At 43.7% G+C, this 19158-nt stretch overlaps 1 protein-coding gene across 1 annotated transcript; it reads left to right on the top strand.

Annotated features, from left to right (window-relative positions):
* Nucleotides 1-341: 341 nt before the first annotated feature.
* LOC105198145 (protein split ends) lies at nt 342-18456 on the top strand. Its single transcript, XM_039459542.1, has 12 exons — nt 342-476; nt 523-886; nt 1172-1782; nt 1960-2140; nt 2385-2676; nt 2902-3639; nt 3728-13025; nt 13130-13246; nt 13377-13490; nt 13728-14477; nt 14676-14834; nt 15016-18456. Exons 1-12 carry the CDS (start codon nt 342-344, stop codon nt 15142-15144), a joined length of 12888 nt encoding a protein of 4295 aa, XP_039315476.1. The 3' UTR covers nt 15145-18456.
* The last annotated feature ends 702 nt before the right edge of the window (nt 18457-19158 follow it).

Below are 19158 nucleotides of genomic sequence, written 5' to 3'. Positions count from 1 at the left end.
AAGATTAATGAATAAAACGTTGAGATGACAAGGAATGATTCAGATTGAAAGTAACCAAAGATTATTATACCAAAATTATCGCACAATTCCAAAGATAATAAATACAAGTGATGTCAACAGTCCTCCAATAAAATATTCTTGTAAGAATAAAAAGGAAAAATGCATTTGTTTTTCTGATCTAACTTATAACAGTACTTTTGCATCGCGTAACCTGTTAAAATAAACAAAACAGAGAGAGTGACGAATGTATTTCGTGGCGACTCATCGAACCGAGTACCAGCGGCCGTTCCCTGGACGATGACTAAGCCCAGTTTTTTCGTCTTTCAGAAGTTCAGAGGATCATGGATCCAGCGGCGGTAACGGGGGAGGAGGCAGCGGAACAGGCGGCGTTTCCGGTGGCAGCGGCGGCGGTGGCGGGAGCACCGGTGCCGGGGTCGGCGGCAGCGGCGGTGGCGGCGATCGAGGAGACAGGGGAAGCGAGAATTTCGACTCACGTGGTTCCCACGGCAGCTTCTACGGTAGCGAGAGGAGCAACCGAGTGGTTGGCGCCGGGAGCGGCGGCGTCGCGGCGGCGGCGGCAGCGGTGGCGGCGGCGTCGGCGGTCATTCGGCGGATCCATCGGCGGGGGACCCTGGCGGCTACATATCTCGCAGCCGTCCACCACCTGCGAGCTCCTATCACGTGACATCAAGCAGGGCGAGGGATCGGCTATATCCGAGGACCGGCCCGTACGTCTCTGGGCCGCCGCCCCCGCCCCATATAGACCGTCATCGTGGAAGTCTACCGCCGTCGTCCTGGTCGGCGTACGAGCCGACGAGTTCGAGGTATGGTGGCGCGCCACCGCCACCTTCGCCCGCTACCAATGACGCTTATCAAGACGAGCAAGGTAATTATTCTGACCCAATGTAAGATATTTCAAATCATGTCATAGTACAACGCGTGGTTTCTATATTTGTTTTAAGTATCAAATGATTATAATGAATGTCAAGAGAATGTCAAAGATAGAAACCGCGTTTGCGCGATTCCTCGGTGTGAAGAATACAGAAGCTTAGTTACTGTAAATGTTTGTAGCGATAAGCTTAGATACGTAGATGAAGAAAAATAGTAAATATACGTTCCTTTCTTACTCTTGTTGCGTATTAAATTTTTATCATTCTCTCTTCTCTTGTAGGAGGCGGCGGTAGCGGTAGTACTGGTGCTCTGCGACAGCACAAAAAACAGCGTAGAAAATCGCGCAGTGGGAGCAGTTCGCCGAGCGGTAGCAGTCGTTCCGGAAGTAGCAGCAGCAGTCGAAGCGGTAGCTCGGGCGGCAGCTCTTCCGGGGGCAGCACGTCGCCTGGTAGCTCGCCGCATCGCACGAGCAACGTAGCCGTCACGGAGGACCGCAGACCGTTGGCCATCTGCGTTAGAAATCTACCAGCCCGCAGTAGCGACACTTCCCTTAAGGATGGCCTTTTCCACGAGTACAAGAAGCACGGCAAGGTGACGTGGGTGAAGGTCGTCGGTGCAGCTGGCGATAGATATGCCCTAGTCGGTTTTAAGAAACCTGAAGACGTGGAGAAAGCACTTGAGGTTTCGCAAGATAAACTTTTCTTCGGATGCAAAATTGAGGTGGTTCCTTATCAGGGATACGACGTAGAGGACAACGAGTTCAGGCCGTACGAGGCGGAGCTCGATGAGTACCATCCAAAGGCAACAAGAACATTGTTTATTGGAAACCTCGAGAAGGATGTTACCGCATCCGAGCTCAGGAAGCATTTTGAACCGTTCGGCGAAATAATAGTGAGTTGAAATTTGTTCCAAGATTGAAATAATTAATTCGTGATGCCAGTAAAGATTGAATAAAGAGAAAAGCAAGTTCTGAACTTTAAAATTAAAAGGGCAAATAAAATAATATATTTAAACCTAATAAATGTTAAGACTAATTTATTATATCCCATTATGTTTGTTATCTTGCAGGAAATTGATATTAAGAAACAAGGTGCCGTGTCGAGTTATGCTTTCTGTCAATATTCGGATATTGGTAGTGTTGTTAAGGCGATGAGATCGATGGATGGTGAACATCTGGGTGCGAATCGAATTAAACTTGGATTCGGAAAATCGATGCCCACATCCTGCGTTTGGGTTGATGGTATTGGAGGTGAGCACATTTTATATTACATTTAATCCTTTCAATTGTAAGATAAGACACGCTTTTATAAGAGCATAGTTATGTATCAAAATAGAAGCAAGCCGATATATGCTGGTAGTTTTATTTTATTAAAAAATAGCATTAATCTTGTATATCAGCATTAAAATTGGCAAAAACGAGATATTAAAAACAAAAACTTGTTACAATATAAACAATAACAAATCATAGCACTAAATATATCTTTTTTTTTCAGATTGTATGTCCGAAAAATACTTAAACATGCAATTCCATCAATTTGGACCGATAACTCAGGTAGTGGTAGACCGAGAGCGTGGTCATGCTCTGGTCTTTTTCGATCAAATAAGTTGCGCTCAAGCTGCCGTAAAAGAGATGCGGGGAGCTGCACTTCGTGGCCGCCGTTTGCAAGTCGATTTTGCCTCAAGGGAATGCCAAGAGACGTTTTACGAACATCTCGAACGTCAAGGAAATGCTAGTGAAAAGCCTTGGGACTCGAGGCCTTCGTCAGCATCGTCATTTGATGTGACGTATGTATATTTTATAAATTGATTTTTTTGTAGCTAAAAAATATCTATCGATAAAATAAGAAATTTTTTATTATGCATAGTTAATATTTAACAATCTCTATTTGAAAGAATGTCAAGTTTTAGCTTCATTAGAGATTTTTAATAGTTTATTAATATAAGATGCGTGCTTATATGATAAGTACACGAGTCATAAGAATTTAAAACAAGTGCATTTGTGATTCGAAGGATTCCTTCTAGGCGGGAGCGTAGTAGCTTTGACTCGGCAGTGTCGGTGTCGAGTTCGAATAATAGATTCACACGCTACGATACGCCCCCGCGATCGAGAACGGCGAATTATTCACGAACTTCCGGAGGCAGTACACCGGGCGCGAGTCCAGCCCATTCGACAGCGATGTCGCGAAGTAGCAGACGATCCTACCAGGATTCCTATTACGATGCTGATTACGGTGAACCGACGTCGCGACGGTTTCGCAGCTATGACGAATTCAGTCAAGGCAGCGGAACCAGTCACGATGATTATCAGAGCAGCGTTCTCAGCGACGGCAAGCTCAACGACGAAGATTGTCCGCCACCGTCACGACGTCATACGGTGCAAAGCGTTGTTACGAGCGTTGATCCACCTGCGCCACCGCCACCATTATTACCTCCACCTGACATTCGACATCTGCAAAAGGAGCGCGTCCATTTGCTAGAGCAACTCGAGGAATGTCACAGTAGCGGCGACGAGGTCGGTTTCGTGCCTAAGAAACGTGCGAAACTTGATAGTTCGTCGACAACAATACTATGTGAAGATGACGAGCCAGAAATCGCATCGTTACTCGTTACCTCGCATTCTAGTAGAAAAGGCATGGACTTTAGACGCGTTAGTGATAGCAAAGTAGTGGTGCATCATAGCACAAGAAGAGGTAGTTGCGAGGGCAGGGGTCCTGGACCTTGTAAACGTCGTCGGGATGCCACGAGCAGGTGAGCATATCTAAAAGTGTTAATATAAAGAAAGTAGAGAAGAAACATCTAAACATTAATCAAAACAAAAATCACAATATTTTTACAGGCATCACGAACATCATGATGGATCTCGACCGGGTACTCCTCTTGTTGATGAACGACCGGAGAATTTGGTACCTAGTGAGCCAAGACGATTTAGAGAAAAGAGTCAAGACGGTCCATTGTCGTTGCCTTTACCAAGGTTTGCGGCACAAATGTTGAACAACAACAATAATACAAGCAGCAGTAATAACAACAATGGCAGCAGCACTCGATCAAGCAGTGCCAGTCTTGCCAAAGTTGCTAGTCCACCGTGTGCCAGCTTGTCTACTGCGCCCAGTCCTCGTGCCGCTCCACAACCTCCAGCTTCGCCGCCTCCCAGACATACCAGCTCAAGCCCAACCAGTTCCGACAGCGAGACAGCGCCGCAGTCTCCTAGTCTAGAGGAGAGGATACGCTCTCTAGATGAAAAGTATGAAAAGTGGTCTGGTTCGAGAGCATTGAGTGCTGCTGGCGGTGATGCACTGGCAAAACTCGATGCTAGCGCTTCAGAAAGGTTCCGATTTCGGCATAAACTGCTCGATATGGATCTTCATGAGGTGCAACCTTCCGACATCGTAAAGTCGGTTCTCGCGAAAAGAAGCGTGTTCGATGAAGACTCAAAACGATTGGAGAACTTTAATGAAAAGTACGAACCGCGAGAATTTACTGGTGTTATTGGTGTTAGTTCTATGATCGGGAGTACCGCTGGTCTTACCACTAGTGGTGGCTGTACCAGCAAAGTTTGTCTGCAGTATCCGTTTCCTAGTCATCCGCCGGTACAGCCGACCAGCGGTACTTCGGTTAGTCAAGTCGGCATTAATACCTCATTGTCCGCGAGTTTGACCGCGACGACAACCTCGATGGCCCCGTCGATATTGAAGACCGATCCGCGGATAGTGCAGCATAACTGTATACATCCAACGCCGGCAACGCCGATCACACCTGGTACTTCTATCAAGACAGTTAGTCCCGAATTACCACCGGTTTCTCTACCGATCGGTCTCGTTAGTGGAACGGTAGCCAATAGTGGCAACGGTAGTGGTTTAGCGTCAGCCAGTAGTCTTCTAAGCAGCAATGGTAGCATAAGTAACATTCACACTCTTGGAGCCTCGACACATCGAGGATTGAGCATCTCTACAACTACCGCGTCGCCCACGGTGACTGCGGCGTCAATAGATGCCTTCTCGCCTGCAACAACAGCAGTATCTGTTACGACAACCTCGTCAACGGTAGCAGCGACAACGACGATGTCAGTAACAGGCGCGATATCTTCCATGACTACTACCAGTTCGATAGCTCCACCGTCTTCCATAACATCCTCATCTAATTCTTCCTCGTCATCGTCATTATCCACATCTTCCACAGATTTGACTCGTTCTCGTTTGAGAAAGGAAACGAGCGGTAGCAGCCGAGAAAGTAGAGATTCTCGCGACGGAAAAGATAGCAGGGAATCGAAACATAATAAAGGGAAAGAGTGTCAAAGAAGATCACGGAAAGAAGAAACTGACATCGAAAGAAATCGTAAAGATAAAGATGAAAAAGAAAATGCAAACGACACCAGCAATACAGATAATCATAATAGAGACTTTAAAGAAAACAAAGAATTAAGGTATGATCGAAAAGAAAGAGAGGAAAAAGAAAGGAGGGATAAAGAAGATCGTGATAAACAAGATCGGGACAGACAAGAGAGAAAGGATAAGGAAGATCGTGACCGACAAGAGAAAAAAGAAAGGGAAGAACGCGAAAGGCGCGAAAAGGACGAGGAGAGACGAGAAAAAGAAAGACAAGACAAAGAACGACAGGAGAAAGATAGAAGAGAGCGGGAAGAAAGAGAACGCGAGAGAAAGGAAAAGGAAGAGAATGAGCTTAAAGAAAAGGAGAGGCGAGAGAAAGAACGTGTCGATCGTGAGAGGAGAGAACGAGAGGAGAAAGAACGGAAAGAACTGAAAGAGCGCGAAGAGCGTGAAAGGAGAGAACGCGAAGAACGAGACAGAAAAGAACGGGAAATTCGTTTGGAGCGTGAAAAACAAGAAAAAGAACGACTTAAAAGGGAAAGGGAAGAACAAGAAAGAAGAGAGAAAGAAGAACGAGACAGATTAGAGCGAGAAAGGAGGAGAGAAGAAAAGGAACGTCTTGAACGAGAAAGAAAACGAGAAAGAGAAGAGAAAGAGAGACTAGAGCGTGAACGGCGAAAAGAAAAGGAAGAACGAGAAAAGATGGAAAAGGAGAAACGTGAGAAAGAAGAACGAGAGAGGCTTGAGAAAATTGAAAGGGAGAAACATGAAAAGGAGAAGCGACGAGAACGTGAAGATCAAGAGAGGCGGGAGAAAGAGAAAATCGAGCGCGAAAAAAGAAGAGAAGAAAAAGAGAAAGACAAGAAAGAACGTGACGATAGCAGACGACAGTCGACCGAAAATCATTTACATCCTTCTATTACTTCTCAATCTCAGAATCAAATTGCTCCAGCACCAGTGCCGATCAAGCGCAGGTGTTCGTCGCAGGATTGCCCCACAGACGAGGATACTAAACGTGCGAAACTTTCGGATCATCGGCGAGACAGCAAAGACCGGTCTAGGCAAAACAGGAGATCCGAAGATCGCAAGCATCGTAATGATTCGCATCGTTCTAGTCGAGAAAGCAGGGAGAGTCGTGACAGTAAAGAAGGCGGTAATACGCAAGATAGTAGAGACGGAACGCATGAATCGACACGGGAAAATAATTCGAGGGACAGTGGAAGCAAGGAGAAACAGAGGAGCAAAAAGAATCGATCAGAGAAGGAATCGAGAGAGCGCAGCCCGAGAGTCTCGCATGAATCCGACAAAGAATTTCTATCAAGGTTGGAACTTTCCAAGAGAAATGACTCGAGTCCATCGACTGAACAATCTTCTGTGGGAACAAATCACAGAGACGCGCAACTTCATCAACAACAACAATCTACAGTGAATTCTCATAGCGACGTGGACGATGGTCCTCTCTCTACTCATGAAATACAGGCGAGAAATCCATCGGCCACGGATACAGACAGCGACGAGCCTAAGAAGCATTCAATCTTCGATATTGTTGATGACGAACCTGCTTACATTAGCATGTATGACAAAGTGAAAGCTCGTTCGACAAAGAACATGCAAAAATTAGAAGAAGAAAAGCGTCAAGTACGTTTGAAGGATAAATTTTCGCAGCTGAAGCAAAGTCGTGCTAGACGAGAGGAGAAGAAGCAAAGCACATCGTGGGACGGAGATTCAGTAAGCAGCAAAGCTCTGACTGAAGACGAGGCTACTTCCGAATCAGATTCAACAAGAACCAAAACTCTCTCGAGAAAAGGCTCGCGATCTCGCATTCATTCGGACACGAGCGAGGAAGAGGAACCATTCAACAACAAGATCCGTAAGGCTGTGAAGACAGAAAGATTCCTCGAAAGCGATGTCGATCTCGGTTTTGCCGATACTGAAGAAAAGCAGAATATCTTGGAAACTCCGAACGTTATAGTTAATAGTGTACATACGAATATTAAGGAAGAGCCTCGTACGTCCGACGAAGACGAGCGAGCCGCTGTTGGTTTCCGTACAAATCATCCCACGATAGTGGTGAATAATCATGAGAGAGATTCGCGAAAGAAATCACACAAAAAGAAACAGAAACGTCAAAAGAACAGCATCTCGATCGAAGAGAATTTGAAGGTTGAACCGAATGTAGAACATAAAAATAAAACTGATATTACGTCGAATGCGGACTGCCGACCGAATCACGGCACGGAATTGACAACTGTCGCCACTGCTACGACCATCGTCACAACAGCGTTAGAGAACGCGGAGGAAAGAATGCGGGTCGATAAGAAACAACGTAATAAAAAGGAGAAGAGACGCGATCGAAACGGAGAAGATAAAGCTAAAGCGAGGCGAAAGAGGCTCAACAGGCAAGAAGCGAGGGATTCTCAACGTATGGAGGATATCTTTGGTCCTCTCTCAGACGACGTTGACGATGCTCCATCTAACACGTTCTTCAATAGATTTGGTAACATGACGTCGGAGAACAGTGTTTATGCTTCGGATAGCGATGGTGGTCGTAGCTCACTCGACATGGACAGAGTGAAACGAAAGACAGAAAAGAAACGGCGTCATCAACCGGAGGACGAGAACAGCGTCGATCTAGCTGAAGCCGGACGGGAGATCGAAGCAAAACTCTTGGGTATACCGAATTCTCCAAAAGCCGCTCCCGCGTGCACGACTGAACCCAATGATCATGATGTCTTTCGATTCACTGACGATAATGACAGTGTCGAACCGTCCACCCCTACGACAGTGCCGGAGAAAGTCAAGGAGAAAAAGAAAAAACGGAAGAAGTCAAAAGAGGAACGCAGTCGGAAGGATTATCATCACCATCATCATCATCATCATCATCATCATGAAAAGAGCGGCGAATTACCTTATTTGGGTGCCGAACCTAGTCCACCAAGAGCGAGCAGTCCATTAGTATCTAAGACAATATCGCCCAGCTTGCCCACGTCTAGAGAAACACTATTAAGCCCTATACCTAAAGTGACTTCCAACGTATCGACTATACCGTCGATCACTCCACCAGTCGTGACCAGTAACATTCAAACTCCTAAGTCAGAGAAGAAGAAAGATAAGCTCATACCTGGCTTTGGAATAGAAATAGACGAGACGATTCACGAGAATGCTGTAAAAAGTATTTCGGAACCGGATGAAAGGGATAGTAATTGTCAATCGCGAAACGGCAGGGAAGAACCAGAAGTACCTGTAGCAACGACACCACCGGCTCAGAGCGAAGACAAACCACGAGTAGCGATATCGCAGGAAGAAACGGAAGATGCCGTTGCCGCGTTACTTGAAGAAACATTCGGCGCTTCGACGGAGGACTTCTCATATGAGGGTGAAGAAGAAGAAACAGAAACCGACGGGGTTGCTGGAGCATCGGCCGAAGCACCTCAGGAAGATGTCGAGGAAATGCAGCAAGCGGTTGAAAGTCTGAATGCTTCGACGGGAGAAGGCGACGCGGACATGAAACCGGATACACCGCAAAGCGAACACGATCTCCAAATTGACACGGACACGGAGGAAGATCCAAATTATGAAACGGTCGATCTCACGCAACCGCCAAAGACACCAGACATACCGTCGTTCTACAAATCTCCAACGAAAACATTGCCTATGACGCCTGCTTTAGCTACGACTGAGAAGCCGGTCGAAATACGATTACCATCCGGAGTTACAAAACCACAGAGTCCACCTTCTGTGATTGCACATTCTTGGAGCGATTGCTCATTTTTGAACGAGCACAAGTCACGAGAAGCCGTGAAATCTCACCAGTTAAAGACTAACGATTCAGACGCTGACGTCAGCAGTCCAGAAAGACCAACGCAGGTACAAATAACGTCCGCGTCGCCACCACCACCTCAATATAAACAGCCTATGTTAGTACCTTGTAGCGTACCTATCACAAGTGACGTACCGAAATCGATCTCCGTTCCGAGTTCGCGACCATCGCCGATTACAGTGCAGCCTCTGTATCAAAGACTCCCTGTGTCTCCACAGTCTCAAATGGTACCAATGCGTCAAGCTTCTCCAAAAATGCAAAACGTCACGACAGTTTCCTGCTCGTCCTCTTCCAACATGACACCGTTGCCGCCTCTGGTCCCGTCAAGAATGCCACCTTTGGTACCGTCGCAGCCATCACCGCGCGTTTCTCAACCGCTTTCGCCTAACGGACAATGGTCACGGAATCCTACGTTGAATCCGCACGTGCCAAATGTAGGAAAGAGGAAATCGTCACCGCCACCTACTAAGATCGCTGTGTGTGTGCCTATTCCCGCCCAGAGACCGGAAACGCCGGTTCAGCAAATTTATTCGACTGCGGCGACTCAACAGCCTGTAATACAGCATGCCTCGGGAATGCTGGCGCCTGCACCCGGTTATCCTCGTGGTGGTTTACCGCCTTTGACCCTGAACATCCCGCCGCGGCCTTATATGCCAGTGCCACCGTTGGCATCCGGCATACAGGTCAAGAATTCGCGCGATGCCTCTCTGGGCGGCAAATCCGTAATCGAGACACTACTTCCTATAAACCCGAACGAACCGCCTCAAAGACTAGACGAACCAAAGTTATCACCTGCCGTTATACCAGAGCCGACTAATAAAGCATCAACGTCTCCTAAGGTTCCTTCACCAAATCAGCCACCCACGTATATACCTGAAACGGCAAAGATTGAGATCAACGCTAGCACATCCAGTCCAGTGTTCGGCAAATCTGCTTACGTCACGGATAGTTACACGATGTCATCTAGAACGCAGAAGCAAATGTCCATGTCCATCACAACAGATAGTAATTTGCTGTCGCCGAGACAAAAACAGGAGATGTCAAATCTTCAACTTCTAACTACACATGTACCTCGCTCTTCTACTCCCAGTCCTGTGATCGTGGCTCACGGTCAATCTCACTTACTTCACAAATCTGTACATTCTTTAGGCCCACCAACTGTCTCTTCTCCGAATCAGTCATTGATAAAGACCGTGGTACCTGTAGTTCCTCAACAAATAACGTCGAACACACCATCGGTGCCCAGCGACAAATGCGTCATCCCGCAAACGCCCGCTGCTTGTCAGAGACAGTCGCCTGTTTCTCAAAGTCAAGTAGCCAAGTCTCACATACCTTTGGTATCTACAGTATCACAGACAATCATAACTAGAGTACCATCTACCGTATCTTCTGTGTCAACTCCATCAATGAACGAGCAAGCCACGCCAGAATGTTTAGAGCCACGTATAATCCAAGGACAACAGTTGGAGATGGAAAGTGAGACACAGATTAGTCAAACTGTTCAACCAATGCAACTTACACCACCTATACAATCTACGCAACCAATGGATGAGATAAAGAAGGAACCAGCAGACGTCGAGCAGGAAGACATAATGGAAGACACTGCATATAATATAGATGAATCTGAAAAGCCACTGTGCGTAAAAGAAGAAGATGTGAAACAGGAGAAGCAAGAAATAATTAATACAGAGATTGCGTCGTGTCCTAAGGGCGAACCTATGGATGTGATTGTACCGAAGATCGAGACGGAAACTTCTATAAAATTGGAACCTGTGAATGAAATTAAAGAGGAAGAGACTGTAAAGGAAACTGACGAAGTAGAATTAGATGAAGAACCAATAGAGGACCCATTAAAAGAACCAAGCACAGATCCTCTCGCTATCGATTCCAAGGAAGATCCAACTGATAGTAAAGAAGATAGTGATTACTGGTCTGCAAAAGAAGTGAATATCGAAAGTGTTATAAAGAAAGTTGACGCTCTATGCGACGGTGAAGGTAACGACGGCGATGATGAAACGCAACAGGGCAACGAGAGCATGAATAGTGATTCGCACGACACAAGCAAGAACGAGTCTGATTGGTTTGATGCCGAGTCGACGGAGAGCGAGAGTAAGAAGAACTTTATCTCGGGTGACGATCACGATGAGAGTGTGGAAACGTGTGAAAACGAGTGTACGAGGAGTCGTCGCGGCAGAACGAAGAGCAGACGCGGTAGCCGTGGCGGGGTTACTACCAGGCGAGGTGGCAGAAACGCAAGCGCCGTCTCTCATCGACGAGGTGGTAGAAGTTCCAGGGGTAGCAAACATCACGTTGAGAAGAATAAGTTGCCAGCTGACGTTTATGAATTCCACGATGACAGTGAAGAGGATAATGCCGGTCGTCCACGACTCATTCTCACGATTAAATCTCCCGGACCGAACGTAACTGGACCAAATGCGCAGCCGGCGACACCTGTGGCCGCGGTCAAAGAAGTACCACCAGAGGAATTCGTTTCTCCGGCCGCCAACACGAGAAAATCGAGAAGATTAGCTGAAAGAGATGGCAGCCGTAACACGGTTGATGACGTCATTGAAGATGTTGTTCGCGGATCACCGGCGAACAAAGGATTAATTAGCGGTAACGCCGGAAATGTGCATGCTACTAGACGAAGCACCAGGCATAACAATATTCCGCGTACGGTGCAACAATCCGTCGTACCGCTGACAGAACTTCGCAAATCACCGAGGAGTAGTCGCAAAGCAGTGAGACGAACATCGGAGAATAATGACGACAGTGGAGAAGAAAAGGTGAAAGAAATAATAACAACACTGCAGGAGGTTCCGAGCAAGGAAGAACCGAAATTGGCTCAGCCAGAAAGTCCGAAAGCGGAAGAACCAGCTCAAGCTGTTACATCAGCGACGCTGAAGACGGTATCGCACGAGCCGATGACGTTAATCGATCCAGTCACGGGAATGCTGATACCAATGAGAGAATCTGAAGAGGGTCAATACATCCCGGTATCTACATCGTCTGGTCAAGCGCAAGTTACCAACAGAACACTTAGCGAACCTCGAAGCGGTGGATTACAAAGTGCAAGTCCGACGAATGAAACGCCGCGAATAAAAACTGTTTCCGAGAGTTCCGTTTTAGTATCAACAGAGCCGAAGAAAGAAGCCGTTATAGAGCACGCGTCTTGTCAGTCAACACCGTCCCAACAAATTCAACCACAAACTAGCGTAATTACGAAACCACAATCTCCAGCGATACAAGTCACCTCCACCATTACTGTTGCGCAATCTTCAACAATAGGCACGACTATCGTGACTACCGTGTCTGCGACGACCGCACCAACCACGACGCCACAACCAATATCCACCTCTCCTCCGCAGACGAAACCTACGAGTCTCAAGGCGCACGTGTTGAACGCTAGCAAGTTAGTGACATCGGCTCAGCAGCAGGTTATCACGAAACCAGTTACTGCAAGTTTGCCTAATCAAACGATAGTACAGAACATCGTCAAGCCACCCACGCAAGCGATACAAGGTCTCAATTTGCAAATACCACCTGGCAGAGTCGCATCACCCAGCTTGAGTCCACATGCGAAACAGGCAGCGCCGCTGACCCCAACGAATGGAAAGCAAGGACAACCCATGTCTCCCGTGCTCAACAATACTGGAACGCCGCCTAATCCTAAGCAGCATCTTCTTCAAGCGGCCAAGCAACAAACATCGACGATAGTGAATATGCCACAAAAACTGCCGATAAACATACATCCTGCCAGTGTAAACGTTAGTACTCCGACACCAAGAATCCATCAACCAGTCTCGCAGCCCACCACTGCTCTAAAGGGTATAAATGGACAACCTCATCCGCTGAATCCAAAAACGCATTTGCTACAAGCTGTGGTTCCACCGGCGGTAGCTAGTTCACCCACGCAACCGCATCTCGTCAATCCACAACAGATTTCATCTGTCGTGAATAGTGTCCGACCACCGGGACCAAAAGCTCCTGTACGTAAGCTTTCAATCAAAAAAATGTGATGTTTTAAATACGAAAGAAATATAGACCGAAAGTTTTTAATTAGCCCTGATTAATATTTGAAAATTTATTTCAGACTACTGGACCAATGGAACCACAAAAGGTGGAAGTGCCAATGTCTGGTTGTATTATGGTGCCAACCGTAAGTCCGCAAAGTCGTAGCGTACCAATGCCAACGTACGAGGCTCCATTGGTAAGCATATGCTTTAAATCTTCTAGTTCGTGTGCGTTTAAAAATCTTGCATTTGAGTGAGATGAAATAATGAAACCGATCCAGAATACGTTGAATCAGCATTAAACTAACTTTGTTTGGTTTCGGTTAGCATGGAAGTACGGGTGCTACTCCACCAGGGGGTCAGTATGGTCTTGTTCCCCCGCATCGTCCCCAGAGCCCTCCATTGCCTCCACCTGCTCACCATCACGCTAATACTTCACAGGTACTTACTTTCTAATATTCTTTTAATAAAAGAATTTTTTAATATAAGTTTGCGTGCGACTCACGTGAAAGATCAAGCAAGGCTTTTTTATATGTTGATCATAATTCTGATGCATTGCATGAAATTTTAAAAATTGTTATTTATTAATATTTATTTGTATGTATATTAAATTTATAGTGAGTTAATGTGTAAACACGATATTTGATGTATATAATTGTGAAAATATTTCTATTGCAGAATGAAGTTGTCAATCATTACGGAGGACTGACTCGTGATCATTATTTGCATTCTCCGATGTTCCAATATCAATATCTTCGCGCGGAAGGGTTAACTGCTCCTCGCATAGCTTATCACATTCCAGGAACAAGATCTCCGCACTTACCTTTGGACCCGAAACTCGAGCCTGGCATAGAAGACAGTCACAGTCCACCTTTAGAATTGAGACGCGGTACGAGAACACCTCAGGATCGTACTACCGATAGTCCGCAAATTGCTCAAGTTTACATGTTACATGGAGCAATGAGGTCGTTACCACCGCCTCCACCGCAGTATAACACAGGAAGTAATCCATCGTTAACCGGTGCACCAGCTGGCGCTAGAGCGAATTATTATGAACCACCACCTGCTCACTTACGCTCTCAATATCCCATGCCTGCCAGTGAAGCTCCATCTGAAATGGGTAGAGCTCCTACGCCGGATAGATGTAGAAAACATCAAGTCGTTACTCCACCACTTTACGCGTCTCAGGTGCCACCGCAAGCGGACTCGTTTCAAATGTTACTCCAACGTCATCCGGTTATGTGGCAAGGTTTATTAGCTCTCAAGAACGATCAGGCGGCAGTACAGATGCACTTTGTCTTTGGCAATCCCAGAGTGGCTAGAGATAGTCTACCGTGTAACAGCGATGGCTCCACACCACCATTGAGAATAGCGCAAAGAATGAGATTGGAGCAAACTCAAGTCGAAGGCGTGGCAAGAAAGATGCAAGTATGTATCGCAATCTCTTAATACTCGAATTGTATAATGTCAATTCTAAATTTGTCTCAGTTAAAAAATATTTTATATTTTAAAATTTTGTGTAAATGAACTTTCAAGAAATACTGAAAAATAAATTGCATATATTGTATAAAATCTAAGATAAACTTTTTTTGAACTATTTTTTATACATTATTTAATGTTCTTCAGACTGAAGATGAACACTGCATGCTGTTGGCACTACCCTGTGGCCGTGACGAAGTAGATGTATTACAACAAAGCAAAAATCTTCAAACAGGATTTATCATGTATCTTCAACAAAAGCAAGCTGCTGGAATCGTAAACATTGCTGCACCTGGGTCGCAACAGGTATGACAAAATTTATTATCACATGATTTATGCGTTGTATGAGATTCTAATTTTTTACCAAGTTTAAAAGTTTTATATCAATTATTTTATTTACTTTGTTTCTTACTTTTAATCTTTTAATTACTTTCTCAGTTTTAATGACGATTAAAATTCAATATTATAAATTATTTCGATATTTTAGGCGGCGTATGTAGTTCACATTTTCCCGTCCTGTGATTTTGCGCATGAAACTTTGGCAAGAATTGCACCGGACCTACACCACCGCGTCGCAAAAATCGCTCATCTATTAATCGTCATTGCCACGGTTTGAGGCCGATCAGCGACTTACTGGATTATAATCTGTCCATATCTCTCGCCTTCGCGCACCGCAGGACGCTTCGCACGTGGTATGAAGCCTGGAGTGTCCGTATGACACCGCATAGTTATGCGATGAAAAAGAGAGATGCATTCAAGAAGAAGAGCTCTTTGTCTGGAGTTGTATCAGTGACAATCAAATGGAACCCGGCAGTAAGCCGATCTTTTAGATCGTAGGCCTAAAGAACAAGGCACGAGGTTGTGCAGTGAAGCGAGGTTAGCACCTGATTATCATCGTGCGTGCCTCTCTTCGATGAATTTCGCGCGAGCAAGCTTATTTCGTTCTCTTGTCTCTCTTTCTCCCCATTTTTTTTTCCATTTTTTTTCTTTTGGACAGCTTGTGACTCGCGTCAATCATTGACAACGTTTGTGGGATCGACCGACGTCACTCTTGGTCTTTCCGACAAGCGGGTCAGGCACAACCTCAGCCCTTAGAAACAAGACCTTCGATTCGTCGACACGCGACGCCCATTTACTTACGCTCGTCCTTCCCATATAGGAAACAATAATAATTCGTTGCTCTAGATGGACAAGTGGACTGCGAAGCATAATAATAAATAGGAGAACCTTAACATACACTCATCGCTATTACATTTGAATTATTTTAAGCGAGATCTAGGCGTTAATGATAAATTGTGTAAATTATATAAGCGAGCCACCGAGGGCATAACTACTGTGATTTTAAGTATTTAACGATAACATAATTGCGTATAAGGAAGAAGAGAAGGTGACAAAAAGTAAAAACATATAAGGGGATGCCCGACTAATGGTCCGCGCGGTATGTGATGTGTTTTTGTATAATATTGCTCTATATAAATAACTATGTATTATATTACCGTAATTGATAGTTTGCTGCTGCTGCTGCTGCTGCTACCGTTGCTGCTGCTGCTGCTGCCGTCGGTCACGTCGAATTAGAATGTAAATTACAATGTTAGACATCTAGCACAGAGAAACGAGAAATAAGTTGGGCTACCCGAGTAGGATTTCCGATCTATTCGTGGATCTATTTGCGAGTATAGTGTACCATAATTACCCAGAGCAGGATGCGAATTTGTGAATTATTATTATTATTATTATTATTATTATTATTCTTAGCATACTCTTAGCGTCGTATAAAAAGATTTTTAACGTTACTACTTATTCTTTATCATTATGATTATTATGATTATTATTAATATTATCACCAGTGTTTCCAGTGTTGCCAGAGTCAGTATAATTCTAACACACGTACACGCATACACACACAACAATCAGAGCAAGATGGAAAATTTTGTACATTACAACTGAAATAAATTAGACGATGAATCGGTTTTCTCTAGTAAGAGAGAGAATCGTATTTTGTTTAATTTATTTCAACAAATGACTTTGGTAATACTGATCATTACCCATTCTTATTACTGTTATTATTATTAATATTATTAAAGTACTATTACCACTGCTATTACTATTATTACTACTATACTATTACCACTACTACTACTTACTATTACTACTACTACTCTATCACTACTATTACCGCTGCTATTATTATTAACGTTATTACAGCAGGCTAGCTAGGGCATACCAATCTGCACATTTAAGAACGAATGGGGCTTATTTGTCATACTGAGAGAAATAGTATGACCGATCTCATTGACCATTGACGCCGCCCCACACACACTTCCATCCTACAAGAGTTAAATATACCCGAGCGGAACGGACTACGAACGAGCGGCAAATGCAAATGGAACGTTAGCTTGTTCAATTCGCCATTCGCCGTTCGTTCGCTTCATTGTTCGTTTGCACGTGCAGTGTACACCTACCTTTACATCCCATCCCTCGATTCCGTCGTACGACGACTCATAGACTCTTTAGCATTCGTGTCCGAGATAATAAATGCGCTTATGTGTATAGACCAGAGATTACACTATATCACACCAAGCCGTCAAAAAACATTTTAAGTAAATTAAGGAACTTATATCTATTTACGATATTATGCTGCTGCGCGTAGGGCGTATGCCTCTAGAGAGTAATCTTCATGCAAAAGTATCAGGGATGGACGAAACGTGCATACGTTCGTTCTAATTCCAAATTATGAGGACGCTTTAAAAAGCATAAATATTTTAAAAATATTTCATCTTTGAAATAAAGAAAAACTTAATCTTTTTTTTTAACAGTGTTGTTATGAAACGATGCGTAGTATAGTTCATCTCGTAGTATACTTATTTACGAAAATTGCGGATGCAACACTCTAGAGCGAGAAACACGATTGTTTATTTTACTTTCCTATTTCATTGTTCCGTTATTAATTTTAAAAACGACTGACGATTCGACGAATCTGTTAATTTTTATTTATGGCGATAAATCACATTCGTTCCGTCCATCCCTGTAATTTATATTACTTTAAGGCAGCGCGGATACTCGCGGAGCGTGTGTATGTACAGTGTAAAAGATGCGTTGTGGATATGTACAGTGTAGAGGTATAATTGAGCGAGCAAGGTGATAAAAAAAAAACAAGCGCGTATATATTATAGCTACGAATAAGCACATAAGGCACGGACGTGTGCACGTGTCGCGCGACGTCTCGTTTATTTTCACAAAAGCGCTGTGTTTTTTCCCTTTCGCTCTTTCTTCTGCAGCCAGTCATATAGTGTGCAGGTGCAGGATCACATATTTCCTGTGCCGTTGTTACGCGACGCGTGCGCCCGTCGGTGAGCCTCGTCTATCTTGTAAAATATCTGTGAATATTATGATTTAGTTTCTTCCTATTTGTAGGCTACAAGGTATACAAAAAAATGTTTACGTTAATCATTTAAGGAGAATGTACAGATATCACTATATCCTTTTTTGTTTTGTGTTTTACTGTAGTTATTGATAATTATATGGATATTAACGATAATAATAACTATGATTAAAAAGAAAAAACTTAAGCACGGCTCGATTGCGTCATTCTTGAAAAACCCGCTAATATGCGCAATATATTTATTCTGTGTAAGAAAACTCGGTGATAATGTATCATTTGTATATTAGTAATTACGTGATCTCCTAATAATCGAAAAAAAAAGAATGAAACTTGGATAGTATTGATATACGTTGCGACGTCACACCGTTCCATCTCCTAAATTCGTCACAATTCTCCATGATTTATTTCCGCGCCGTCTTCATGCGTTCTTCTGAAATGTTAATGCGTTAAAAAAAACGTATGTTAAGAACTTTCTTTTTATATTAGATCAGGAGCTGGACTTCTCGCTAGAAAGGTAATATAATAAAACACAAACTATTACCTCTATATTGACGTATATTTCTTACGGTCTTACATTCGTCATATTTTTCGTTAATTTTGCCAATGGGTGGCGATAATGTCATAGGATAATGACAGTACTCGAAAAAGATTCTAGCCTGTTCCATAAACTCCTATCGAATGAGACATGGATTAATATAAACAGCATTGCGCCAAAAATATTTTCCCAAAAATCCTGTTAAACGAGATTTCAATTATAAATTAAAGAATAGACTCCGCTCTTTATGTTACGACTTAAAGATTAAACAATAAAAAAATTTTTTATCATAATGAAACTAAATTTTTTGCTTACTGGATCGTTAAATAATGTCGGTCATTAACAGACGTTATATAAAATAAATAGTATCATTTTATAAAAATAGTATTTACAACAATCTAAATTTTATTTGTTAGATATAATGAATTTATTATAATCAAATAGGTTCACAATATTATATAACATTACGAAGTAAATTTTGTTGTATTGTTTGTTAAGAAAGTTAAGAATTATTTTAAATAATTGGAAGTTGTTGACTTTCAACATTCAGATCTAGTAACAAATAATACAGTGCTAGGTTTATGATTCGGATTCGAATGACTCGAGAAATCTTCATACAATCGTAATTGAAGTAATGCAACTTACGAATAACCGATATCGTCGAATCACTCCTCAAACAGCATATGGGAATCATGGATATTATTGACGAGAGT

Source organism: Solenopsis invicta, unplaced genomic scaffold, assembly GCF_016802725.1.
Source record: "Solenopsis invicta isolate M01_SB unplaced genomic scaffold, UNIL_Sinv_3.0 scaffold_67, whole genome shotgun sequence".
NCBI classification, from domain to species: domain Eukaryota; kingdom Metazoa; phylum Arthropoda; class Insecta; order Hymenoptera; family Formicidae; genus Solenopsis; species Solenopsis invicta.
Note: the sequence above shows the minus strand (reverse complement) of the source record. Positions and strands in the feature narration are given on the sequence as shown.

What these genes read in the sequence shown, in the direction of transcription:
- LOC105198145 (XM_039459542.1), top strand. Translation starts at nt 342, where the DNA reads ATGGATCCAGCGGCGGTAACGGGGGAGGAGGCAGCGGAACAGGCGGCG. An exon ending in CGTCGGGATGCCACGAGCAG is followed by an intron (nt 3,640 to 3,727) that starts GTGAGCATATCT and finishes ATATTTTTACAG; the next exon opens with GCATCACGAACATCATGATG. An exon ending in CAACGTACGAGGCTCCATTG is followed by an intron (nt 13,247 to 13,376) that starts GTAAGCATATGC and finishes GGTTTCGGTTAG; the next exon opens with CATGGAAGTACGGGTGCTAC.